Source organism: Bubalus bubalis, chromosome 21 (assembly GCF_019923935.1).
Source record: "Bubalus bubalis isolate 160015118507 breed Murrah chromosome 21, NDDB_SH_1, whole genome shotgun sequence".
Lineage (NCBI taxonomy): Eukaryota > Metazoa > Chordata > Mammalia > Artiodactyla > Bovidae > Bubalus > Bubalus bubalis.
Genome location: NC_059177.1, coordinates 57,219,979 through 57,233,033, shown reverse-complemented (window position 1 = coordinate 57,233,033; position 13,055 = coordinate 57,219,979). Strand labels below are relative to the sequence as shown.

General features: G+C 42.3%; 1 protein-coding gene across 5 annotated transcripts in view; it reads left to right on the top strand.

Moving 5' to 3' along the window:
* The window catches only part of NR2C2 (nuclear receptor subfamily 2 group C member 2), a 110,675-nt gene that overhangs the window by 11,567 nt on the left and 86,053 nt on the right, over positions 1-13,055 (top strand). For 3 of the 5 annotated variants that reach the window (XM_025272145.3, XM_025272147.3, XR_006640452.1), the window contains exon 2: positions 4,855-4,938. The exons of the other annotated variants lie outside the window; for them this stretch is intronic. In XM_025272145.3, coding sequence (XP_025127930.1) covers positions 4,879-4,938 — 60 coding nt within the window. In that variant the 5' untranslated portion in view covers positions 4,855-4,878. The remainder of the gene's footprint in view (positions 1-4,854; positions 4,939-13,055) is intronic. 5 annotated transcript variants of the gene reach the window in all.

Sequence of the window (13,055 nt, the reverse complement as noted above, 5' to 3'; positions counted from 1 at the left end):
GCTCCTGGGGAGAGCACGGCCGGGCTGTTCTCCAGCTCCCTGGGATTCGGGTGTTCCCAGGCTGAGCCCCGCTCTCACTGCAGTGGGGTCTGCAGCCCCCTGCTGAAAGCAAAGACACCCTGGTTGCAAAGTTTGGTCAGCTGGATGCTTTCTGTAAATCTGGAAGAGTTGGTTAAAGTCACCGCTGTGTCCTCTTTGTTGTTGTTAAGAGTGATACTGATCTACTTGTATTTGAAGGAATTTGTGTTCTAAAACCTCCTCCCACAGAAGGCCAAGCAATGGTAGTTTTACTTCTGCCCTTCTGTGGTCTCTATGATAGTTTGATGTGCTGCGCCCTGTTGCCATTTGTGTGCTGGAAAGACACGCTAGTTCAGGTTAAGACTGTATCCCTAGTCTTTGTTGCCACCACTTTCTAACTGGCCTTCTGTAGACCGTTTTCTGTCACCTCCTCACTGTCCCCCGAAGGATTTTTTTTTTTTGGAAGAGCCAGATATGACCACTTTGTTTCTCTGCCACACCGCTGGCAGCTCTCGTTGTCTTCAGTGTCCGCCCCTCTCTTTGGCGGCTCCAGCCGTCTCCCCCCTGCTGTCCTCCTCTGGTCTGCCGGTCTGTCTGAGCTCTGCTTAGAACTCTCTCCCACCCGCCCTCTGTTGGTTTGCTCCATTCCACTTCCCTTCAAGACCAGTCCTCTTGGCTTCTCTCCTGCGAAACTGTCATCGCTTCTTCCTTTGAACTGTAGCATTTACCTTGCTCAGCTCTTACTGGTTTCCTTCATAAGTTCTTCAAGGACAAGGACTTTTTCCTTTATTTTTTCTTGTTACTCATGCTCAGCAGTCAACTTGTTGCCTAGTTATTTTAAAAGGATGGGTGGTAGTTGAAGTTGGTTAATTTAAAACCACCATAGGAAAGTATTCCATAGTAGGTAGGTTTTATTGTTGTTTAACTTAGGGTACGTGGTTTTCTGCTCTTTGGTTAATTAGGAAAGGGGGGGGGTGCAGTGCTCCAGGGTTAGAAGCCGAGTGGGTGAGCGCCAGCCTTGGAAGCCCTGTGCTTCTGAACCGAGAGCTGTGTTGGTGTCCTGCCCACGTGCTGGTGAGTGCAGGGCCCGGGCTGCAGCGACCACTCAGCGAGTGTCAGTTACTTCAGCATGGCGCTGCTTCGCTCTGCCAGCAAGGCTGTTGTCAAGGGCTTTGTCTAGTTTGTAGTATCTAAACAGTAGGGTTTTCTGTTTTGTTTTTCAGATTTCAAATGCAGAATTAAGTTGTACTAGTGAATATGGCTTTTCAAACTACATGTGGACATAACCCACGGTTCCCCAGAGCCGCTGTTCCTTGAAAGACACCCCTAATTGATAACCATCTCCCAATACCCTTTGCAAGGCTTTGCCCTTCCCTGTGTCCCAGGGGCCACCTGTGGCTGGGGTAGCCAGGAAAACAAGCCCTGAGGGGAGCCTGACCCCCTGACACTGTCGTTTTTTTCTAGGGCATTTAAGTTAAAGGTTCCCCCTCACTTCCTGATGTCACTAGAGGATGCTGCTTTACTTATTTCTCACTACACTGTGATGCCTGCAGGAAGCAGCTTCTGTCTTCTTTGGTTTATACCTGAGGATAAGATGCGGTTTGCAGCTTAACATGTTGTTTTCAAATATGATGAAATGGAATATGTTTTTAAAAATTTCTCTCTCTCCTACCTGGTCTCACTGGATTTAAATCAGTGTTGGAAGCACTTTTCATAGTTTTAGTCTCTCTCATATTCTGTTAGTCTCTGCTTGCTTTTCCAGAGGTGCACATTTGTCCTTGTTCATTTGTAAGCACTTCCTAAATACTGTTGGTGATGCCTGTAGCTTCTTTGGTGGCAGAAAACTAACAGATCAAGAATTAAAAGACATAGAGTATTGGGGTGGCCAGAAAGTTTATTCCGGTTTTTCCACAGCACCTTATGGGAAAAACTCAAATGAACTTTTTGGGCAATCCAATATATAAAGGAAGGTTGTTGCTCTGGGTATTGAGTGTTTGCTTTTGACCAAGAGGTTGGCATGAAAGGGAGAGCTAGGGGGAGGGGCGCCTGCCCCAACAGAGAGCAAGCCTGAGCTGCAAAGGGTAGTGTCAGATGATGAGTAGACAGAGGAAGGCAGGACAGGTGTGCGGTAGAGCAGAGAACCGCGAATCACATCCTCAGGGAAGCTCGAGGTGTCATTGCAGACAAGTGAGGAAAGCTTAGATTGTTCCATGAATGGGGTTGAAAATTGATTATCTGTATTTGAAGAAAATTCATTGGGCCCTTTGTCTACCTCTGACTCATGAGTTAATTTGCAGATGGATTGAGAACTTAAATGTGAGAGTCGTAAACATATTAAAAGTAGATTTTTGATTTTGGGGTAGGACAGAATTTTCATAAATAAAGGTACAAACTGTAAAGAAAAACAAAATTCAGCCTTACGAAACTTAACTTCAATTCGTCGAAAGACACCATGAAGAAAGCAAGCAGATGAGCTGAAGAGAAGATATTTATCATTTATATAATCAACAGAGGATTAATATGCAGAATGATTGGCTTTTCTGAACTTAACAGCTAACTGCCACTTCTGAGACCTAATATCTGTAATCACCAGTCATTAGCAGTATCTTGGGACCCCCTGAGCCTAATCTGAGGTTGGTGAGTCCTGCACATTGAGTGTTAAAGTGAGCCACTGCAGAAAGGTTTCTGAGTTACTATCAGACAGTCACCTGTAAAATCCTTTTCACTTCATATCTTGGAGGGTCAAGCACCTCTTTTAGGGACACCTGGTAGAAAGGTATGCCTTTCTAATACTTTATTATTTCTCTACTCTAATACTCAATGGTATTTCCCTAACACTGTTTTTTAATACTCAAGTTCACGGACTTCTTGCATCAAAATGCATTTGACAGCAACACGAGCGCCAGTAACGCCTCAGCGCTACCGTCACAGCTGCACGCTTGGGCTTGATTTCTTAATGTGGGGTATCTATTCAGATTTTATTTCTTAATGTAGGGTATCTGTTTGCTATCTTTATCCATCTGATTCCTTAGAGAGCTCTTATTTATGATTTTGAGGAAAAAAGATTAGAGCTCTAGACTTTCCACATACAGCAGTGGGGTTCTTATCAAGTTGATTTCTGGTACATGTGAAGTCATTCTTTTTTCCTCTGTCTCTTATTAGTTTGAACCAGACTGTAATAGGGAAAGAGACAAGAGTGTTTCTCAAAGCTTTTTCTTGTAGAAACAAAGAGGAGTAAACAAATGTTAAAATCCTTGGCTAGTTATTAAAAGAATAAACAACCGGAAACACTTCCTCCCTCATCTTGGACCTGATCTTGTTCTATGAAGACGATCCACTGAGACGGGTGACCTGGGGTCATTGTCAAGGTCGGTGTAATACCTGCTCTTAGAGGACAGTGATCCTTGAAGTCAGGGGCCATTCTTCTCTTTGTCTGTCATGGTTTCATTCTCCATTTCTCTCATTTTGGTAAGAAAATAATCTGAAGGGGAATTAGTGATAATAGAAATGGTGGCTGTCTAATAGTGGATAGAATAATATAGAAGGTTACCAGAGTGAAAAAGTTCTATAGACGTCAGTGCTTAAAGCAACACTTCAGGTGAGAACTATGGAAAGTGCTCTGTAAAGTTGCATTGCAGAATATTCAGTGCCTGAGGAGTGGCCAGGCACACGGACTGTATGTGCATTTTGTGTACTACACACTCGATGGGACTGTATAGATTTTATGTGTGAATGCTGAGAGTAAGTCACACAGGAGCTTTAAATTCCTGTTAACCATGGATCTGTGCAGTCAGTAATGAAGTCTGCCTTGTCCAGAAAGTTGGTCCAAAGTGGAGTCCCTTTATCCTAGGTTCACTGTGGCAGAGTTATTGGAAAGGGTTTAGGGACTACTCAGGGTTTCCTTGATGGCCCAGAGGGTAAAGAATCCACCCGCAGGGCAGGAGGTCCCCTGGAGAAGGGAATGGCTACTTACTCCAGTATTCTGGCCTGGAGAATCCCATGGATAGAGGAGCCTGGCGGGCTACAGTCCATGGGGTCGCAAAGAGTCGGACACGACTGGGCGGCCGACACGTAGAGACCGCTCGGGAGCGTTGCTGCATGACCGGAAGAGACCAGGGGTCAAGTGTCATCAAGGTGCCTGCACTCCAGTGCTCCTGACCCAAGAGACCAGCACCGTGTTGGCTCTTTAGACGATCTTCCTCAATTTTGAGGCAAATGATGGCATAATTTTTCTACTAACATAAAGCTGAATTATTTGTGTTTCTAATTTAATGAGGACTTAAAAGTATAAATTGATAAATTAATGGGTACCATGTTCTTAGCCCCCTTCAGTAATGTCGTCTCCTTACTGCTTTTGTTACTGTTTGCTTTTTAACTCCTGAGTGAGGTGTGTTAGCACCCGGCAGGCCTTTGCTCCTTGCTTGGTCACTAGTAACGGAAGCGTAGTTGCCGACAGCAGTCTAGTGCTCTGTCTGGAAGTCGACCTTAACTGCTTTCTCAGAGAGCCACCTTCCCATTCAGCACGCTTGACACAGGGCCGTCCACGTAGATGGTGGTGCTTCCCCCCTGCCTGAGAGGTGAACCAGGCTGTTACAACCCAAGAGACTTGGTAAAGTTCCAAATTGATTTTTGTGTTTACCAGGGGGAAGTCTTGTCCCCAAACTGAAGTGTTTCTACTAATCAGTATTGGTACCTCTGATTGAAGAAGCTGGTTAGCTTGTGGTCTGAGGACAAAATCTGTGCCAGACAGTACCAAAGGAGAATTTTTTTACTGATGTTTTTCAAGGAGGCTGGTTTCTGCCCACCTGATGGAAGTCGCTGCATCTTTCCAAACAGGTTCTCTAATGGTCTTGCTTCACCATGGCTACAAATGCGGAGGGGCTGGTGCAGCACAGAGTGGGGACCCGGCAGGTGGCTGAGGTGAGTGACGGCGGCTGGTTCGCCAGTTGGCACTTTTGCTCTTACAGCAAAAGTACATCAGTGTGCGCCGCCCTTTAAAACGGTCCTGATGAAGTCAGCGTGCGGCCCAAATCCAGAGCAGGGTGCTGCCTTTGAAGACGAGTTAAAACCACAAAAACGTGGACTCTTCAAGTTCCTTTGCATGAATAGGGTGGCCTAGCTGCATACAATACAGTGACTTTAAAGATTTTACCTTGAACAAAAGCTCAAAGAGTTTGATGCTTGTCAGGCTTGTGAAAGTATAATTTCAAGTCCCAGGCTCTTAGTTTCTTGCACATTTAATACTCTTAATACCGTGTGTGGTGGGGAGTGGATTCTGTGCAGTCCACACTCATTGTTGACCTTCTTCCCTGTCCTGGGAGTTTTGCTAAATTGCTCAGTGGTAATGAATCCGCCTGCCAGTGCAGGAGACTCCTGGGTCGGGAAGATCCCTGGGGATGACAACCCACTCCAGTATTCTTGCCTGGGAAATGCCATGGACAGAGGAGCCTGGTGAGGTATAGGCCATGGGGTTGCAAAGAGTTGGACATGACTTAGCAACTAAACAACAAGAAATATGGAGGTGAATAAGCCATTAATCGTACCTTTAGTGTTCTTGGGGTCTGGTTAAGGAGTAATTATAAAGTGGTGAGACGTAGAACTCCATGCATGGAGGATAGTCCTGGAGGCTGTCTTGCACTGCGAGTCATCGTTTGTTAGGCCCCAGGAGGCAGGGTTGGAACCTAGCAGGTGCTGACGGGGCTTCTTAAGTCAGAAACCTGTGCAAAGACAGGGCGGAGACATGAAGTCCCTCGGTCTAGGCAGGCAGCCCGAGGTGTCCAGGAGGGAAGTAGGGCCAGATCATCTCCCTCTGTGCCAGCCCTCCACAAGGGCTTCAGTCCTCAGCAACCTTCTGAGTTGATATGATCGCTGAACGTGAAGGTGAGGAAACCAAGGCTCAAAGAAGCGATCGGCCAAGGGCACTCTGGCCCTGTGGTGTTTCACTTCTTCCAAAGCTCCTCGGCTAAACCGTGCTTCGTGCTGCAAAGAGGAGCCATTAGAAGGATTCACAGTTGTGTTTTGAGCCACTAATCATATTCCTATAGTGAAGAAGCAGGCTTACCGAAGAATGGACATTTAAAGGAAGGATTTTTTAAAATAAAAAATAAGTACACACATGCCAGCTTAAATCAGTAAAAATGGTGAGCAGATTTTTCAGATTTTTGATAAACCATTAATTTTTTAAGGCGACAGTATAATCATCCCTCTCACCCAGCAAATCATCAGTTCAGTGCAGTCGCTCAGTCGTGTCCGACTCTTGGTGACCCCATGGACTGCAGCACACCAGGCTTCCCTGCCCATCACCCACTCTCAGAGCTTGCTCATACTCATGTCCATCAAGTCCGTGATGCCATCCAACCATCTCATCCTCTGTTGCCCCCTTCTCCTCCTGCCTTCAACCTTTCCCAGCATCAGGTTCTTTTCTAATGAGGTGGCTTTTACATCAGGTGGCCAAAGTATTGGAGCTTCAGCAAATCATGATTAAGTCATGTCTTTAACCATCAACAAATCATGGTTAGTGTTACCTGAAGATGAAAGCAGAGTTCATAGATTTTTCAATATTACATTTTTTAAAGAGCTACAGAGCTGTGAAAACATCAGGGTTAAAATGCTTGTGTTTATTTGTTGCATTAGTTTGTGATAGGAACAGTTATCTTGAAAATCATTGTTGGCTTTTCAAATATTTAGGGTTATTTTGCATTTAATACAGTTTCCAGCTGACACAGACTTGGAGACTAGTATATGGATCACTGCCTTAAGAAGTCATCATTATGTCTTTTGGGTTTATTTAGTTACATATAGTACTGCCCTATAGTAACTTAAAGGATAATATAAGCTTTGTGTATGTATTCAGAAAATTTACTAGCTGAAATTTTCTGTCAGATGCCTTATTTCCATGAGGAAATGGAATTTCATGTCTAATAGTGCAACTATTGATTCCCATGGCAAAAAGTACATTCTGTGGAGACTTCCACAGCAATAGGCATTGTTAATTTGAAGAACAAAAGCAATCTTCCTATTTAAACTATTCCCTATATTTCCATGATTATTTTGAAATTTTAAGCTTAATGACTTAAACTATTAACATACAGTAACTGTATAACATTAGGTCAGCCAAATGTAAGAGAAGCTGCAGGTCATCATTTTGTTGCTAAACAGTAATTGAGTGGGAATAAATTTTTTTAGTTCGGGGTTAATAGCAGTCAGCTTGGGATAGTTGTTCATTCATTCAGCAGACGATGAAGGACCCCTTCCCTGCCTGTTTGCCAGAAGCCCACGCCGGTGAGTAACAGGCCTGGGGATCTGCTCCCCAGAGCTCTATTGTAGGGATGCAGCATCAGACAGGCTGCCCTGGAGGGTGGGCTCTCCCGGGATCAGAAAGATGCGGGTTCAAACCCAGGCCCTGCCCCTTGCCGTCTGTGGCTACGTGTGCCTCGGTTCCTTATCTAGAAAACTGGAGGAGGAGCAGTGCCTGTCATCTTGTGGGCTTGTTGTGAGAGGTCATTGAAATAAAAACATGAAGGAAACTTTAACAGGTCTCTCCCTAGTGGCTCAGATGGTAAAGAAGCAGCCTAAAATGTGGGAGACCTGGGTTCCATCCCTTTGTTGAGAAGATCCTCTGGAGAAGGGAATGGCAACCCACTCTAGTATTGTTGCCTGGAGAATTTCAGTTTCATGGACAGAAGAACCTGGTGGGCTATGGTCTGTGGAATTGCGAAGAATTGGACACAACTGAGCAACTAACAATTTCTTCTTTCTTTTCTTGCTTTTGCCATAAGAATGAGATATAGCAACATCGTCACTTGTGTAAATGATTTTTTTCCCAAGTACTCAGAACAATCTTTTTTTTGCTATAGACCAGAGAAATCACATTACCAAAATAAACTGGGAAAGATGGATCATACAAAATAACAACTTGGTGTAGTATAATGTATTCAGATTTTTTCAGTTATTCAGAGAGTTTAATACAGTGGTCAGGAGTATAGACTCTGGAAAAATTGCCTGGTTAAAATCCTGGCCCTGCTGCTTACAAACCGTGTGACCTATTTTTTTGGAATTGTTTATAAAGATTTGCTAATTCTTGAAATGTCTGGTAGAATTCGGTATTAAAGCCATGTGGGCTTGGGGTTTTTTTTTTACGGGTAGTTTTTTTAGTTCCTCATTTAGTCTCGTCACTAGTTGTAGTTCTATTCGTATTGTCTTTTTTTCTTGAGTCAGTTTCAGGAGTTTGTGTCTTTTCTGAGGAAAAAAAGGTTGGTTAATAGGTATTGGAGAGGGCGTGGAGAGGTTGGAAACCTGTGTTGTTGGTCATAATATCAAATAGTGCAGCCACTTTGGAAAACAGCTTGGCAGCCCTTCAGAAGGTGAGCATGACGTTACCATAGGGCCAGCAGCTCCGCTCCAAGCTGCACACCCAAAAGAGAGGGAGCAAAAACTGGCTCACCAGTGTGTGCAGTAGTATTCAAAATAGGCAAAAGGCAGAAGTAGTTACATGTTCAACAACTGGTAAATGAATAACAAAATGTGGTATATCTAGACCATAGAACATTACTGAACTATAAAAAGGAATGAATTACTGACAACATGCCATAGCATGGATGAACCTTGACAACATTATACTAAGTGAAAGAAACTAGTCACAAAAGAGCATTCATATTAAATGTCTAGAACAGGGAACTCTGTAGAGATAGAAAGTAGATTATAGCGGTTGCCTCGGTCTGGATAGTGGAACTGATACCTTTTTGAGGTGTTGAGATTTTTCTGAAATTTACTGTGGTAAAAGGTTGCACATATCTGTGTATATACTAAAAACCTTTGACTTGTACTCTTAAAATAGAGTGTATGGTAGGTGAATTATATCTCAATAAAAACTTTTTAAAAAATAACCCATAAAAGCAACTAGATGCCACTACCAAGATCAGGGGGTATTTTCCAAAATAAAAAAAAGAAAAAGAAAAAAACCTAAAAACTAAAAGGATTTGTGACTTCTGCTTTTTAATTAGAATTATATACTTTCCAAAACAGTAAAACTTTATGACATAAGCATTGAAAACAATAGTGTATACACTTTGATTCCAGTTTTTTAAGGTATTTGTAGTTAACATGTACCTGTCTATATAATATAGTGTGCCTGGTATTATGCTTTAGCTCATCACCTCATTTAATACTTCGGTTAATGCTAAAGGGAAACATTACTTTCCCCACTTTAAATAAGAGGAAACTAAGAGGTGGGAGATCGCTTTGCTGTATCTGAGTAACTTCAGAGCCCAGACTTTTATATGGCACAGTAGGTTCATATTTTATTCTGTGAAAAACATCTTTTTCTCAGTTTTATTGAGATACAATTTACATATAGTACTATATAAGCTGTATATTTAAAAGCAGAAACATTACTTTGTCAACAAAGGTCCATCTAGTCAAAGCTATGGTATTTCCAGTCGTCATACATGGATGGGAGAGCTGAACTATAAAGAAAGCTGAGTGCCGAAGAATTGATGCTTTTGAACTGTGGTGTTGGAGAAGACTCTTGAGAGTCCCTTGGACTGCAAGGAGATCCAACCAGAAGATCTTAAAGGAGATCAGTCCTGAATATTCACTGGAAGGACTGAGGCTGAAGCTGAAACTCCAGTACTTTGGCCACCTGATGCAAAGAACTGACTCACTAGAGCAGACCCTGATGCTGGGGAAGATTGAAGGCGGCAGAAGGGGACGACAGAGGATGAGATGGTTGGATGGCATCACTGACTGAATGGACATGAGTTTGAACAAGCTACAGGAGTTGGTGATGGACAGGGAGGCCTGGTGTGCTGCAGTCCGTGGGGTCATAGAGAGTTGGACACGACTGAGCGACTAACGTGACCTGAAGCTGTAAGGTGTGCAGCACAATGATTTGACACATACATATCATGAAATGATTAGCACAGTGAGTTTAGTGATCATCCATCATCTTATATAGATACAAACTAAAAGAAAAAGAAAATATTTTTCCCCATGATGGGAACTCTTAGGTTTTATTTAGCCTTGTTCACAACTGTCATATGTAACATTAAGCAGTGTTCATTATGTTAATCGTGTTCTGAGTGACATTCCTAGCATGCATTTATCTTATAACCGGAAGTTTGTACCTTGTGACCGCCTTCCTCCAGTTCCCTCTCCTCCACCTCTGATAACCACAGATTTGAACTCTGTGTGTATGTGTGTTTTGAGGTATAGATGACCCACAACACCATGTTCCTCGTGCACAACATCATGATTCAATTACACATTGCAAATGACCCCCACAGTGGCTTCTTTTTTTTAAATACCCTAAATGCTAAAAATGTTTTTAGTTTTCTTGAATTTGGGCAATTTTCTTTATACGTTCATTTTCCAAATTTTAATTGTAACATTTTGTAAAGTCAGTAACTCTTACTTAAAGAAATTAAAACTATTCTTTTGTGGTCACAGAGTGTCCGAGGCATGGCTAGATCCAGGCTTCTACTAAATGTGTGTGCTATAGAATTGACTGTGACATTTGATAAAGAAAATGAGTTAATTTTTTTTAAAGGGGCTAGTTGGTAGTTGAGAGTTTGTAGCTGAAACAGTGGAAGGCTGAATCATATGTAACAGTAGCATTAGTTTTACTTGTCATACCTTTGAAATGATCTTTGAAATGGAAGACCCTGTCACCACTGAGAAAATACCCCATTTCTTATGACCCTATTCATTTATCATCAGGACTTGCATCACTGTTACAGAAAACGTCACACTTCTAAGGGAATGTTTAAAAACCTAGGGCACTCCCTATACTTGGAAAAAACTCATTATTGGCAAGACTACATCCTGTAGTGGAAGAAAGCAAACTCATTGCTCCAGTTTCAGGTTTTCAGTGTCCTGAAAAGACACAACTCGTTACATTTTATTATCCTGCCCTCTTACAAACTGGCATTTAAGTTTTCATTTTCTTGTAGTATGTATACATCCATTTTCTTGTAATAAGAAGACATTGATTTAAATGTTGGGCAATATTATGTTTGGCTTGAGACAGAACAGGAAGCTTCTGAACCACCCCCACCCTTTCCTTAACCTCCTCTCTAAATTTGATTTCTTCTGGTATTTAACTCCTTATTCTAAAAGTATCTTTACCTTGCCTTTTTTTTTTTTTTTAATTTTTTAATCAGTGTTAGACATTGCCCTTTTTTGGGAGAGAGGATTTTTTTTTTTTAATTGTGGTAAAATATAAAATTTAAAATTAGAACCATTTTAAGGGTACCGTTCTGTGACATTGACTACATTATTGTATAACCATTACCACTGCCTATCATCAGAACTTGTCATCTCTCCAAACTGAAACTCTCCACTCCCCCACCCTTTTTAAAACTCTATATCCTTTAAACACTTAATAACTATTGTCTCCTCGCCTCTACCCTGGAAGTATTTTATTCTTTTTGATGCTGTTGTAAATGGAATTATATACTTAGTTTTTTTTGAGCATCATTGTTAATTGTGTAGAAGTGCAGCTGATGTTTTGTGTTGATTCTATATCCCACAACTTAGCTGAATTTGTTTATTTTACCAGATGTGTGTGAATGCGAGAGAGAGATTGAGGTTTCTCTGTGTGGAAGATCATGTCATCTGTGTGCTTACTCCCTCAGTCATGTCCAACTCTTTGCGACCTCATGGAGCATTGCCTGCGAGGCTCCCCTGTCCATGGGGATTCTCCAGGCAAGAATACTGGAGTGGGTTGCCATGCCCTCCTCCAGGGGATCCTCCCGACCCAAGTCTCCTGCATTGCAGGCAGATTCTTTACCAGCTGAGCTACCAGGGAAGCCCCGTGTCATCTGTGAATAAAGAAAGTTTTACTTCTCCTTTTCCATCTGGATGGCTTGTGTTTATGTTTCTTGCCTAATCATTCCGGCTGGAACTTCAGCATGTGGACTGAAAGAGGTGAAAGCAGTTGTCCTTGGCTTTCTGGCCTCAGAGAAAGATTTTTCAGTTTTTCATCACAAAATGTGATGTTAGCTGTTACATGACATTTATTATGTTGAGATAGTTTCCTGCTATTAGTGGTTTGTTGGATGTTGTTGTTATAAACAGGTGTTGAGTTTTGTCAGGAATGAACCCCCTTGGGCTTCCTAGATGGTGCTAGTGGTAAAGAATCTGCCTGCAAATGCAGGAGACGCATGGGAGGGGAGGGTTCAATGCTGGGGTTGGGAAGATCCCCTGGAGGAAGAAATTGCACCCGACTCCAGTATTCTTGCCTGGAAAATTCCATAGGCAGTGCAGCCTGGCAGCTACAGTCCATGGGGCTGCAAAGAGCTGGACATGGCAGAGCACACAAACCGCAGTCAGTCATGGTGGGTAATCGTTTTAACATGCTGCTGTTAGCACTTTGCTGGAATTTTGTTGAGGCATTTTACAGTGGTATTCATAAGGGATATTGATCTCTAGTATTCTTTTCCTCAGTCTTTGCCTAACTGGTATCAGGGCAGTGTTGGCTTCATAGAATGAGTTTGGGAGTGTTCCCTCCTCTTCAGTTTTTTATAAGAGTTTGAGAGGAACGGTGTTAATTCTTCTTCAGATGTTCAGTAGAATTCAGTAGGACAGGGCCAGGGTTTTTTGAGGAGTGAGGAGGCTTGGTTACTGATTCAATCTTACTAGTTATAGGTCTACTCAGATTTTCTGTTTCTTCATGATTCAGTCTTGGCATGTTACATGTTTCTAGGGATTTGTCCATTTCATCTAGGTTATCCAGTGTGTTGGTATACAGTTGTGTACAGTACTTGCTTATAATCCTCTTTATTTCTGCAAAATCAGTAATAAGTTTTTAACAACTTCTCTACCATATTGGAGATTCTAGGGATTATGACATTATCACAGATACTTCCTAGTATCTCCAATAGAGTTGTAGAACTCTCTGAATACTATTTTTCATACAAATACATGAGAGGAGTTTTCAGTTTCCTTTATTTTCCTGTGAAAACATTCCTCCTCAAGTCCTCTGGCCTCCTGCTCCAGCGCTTACTGATGGCTTTTTAAGCAGCCACACAGCTGTCATC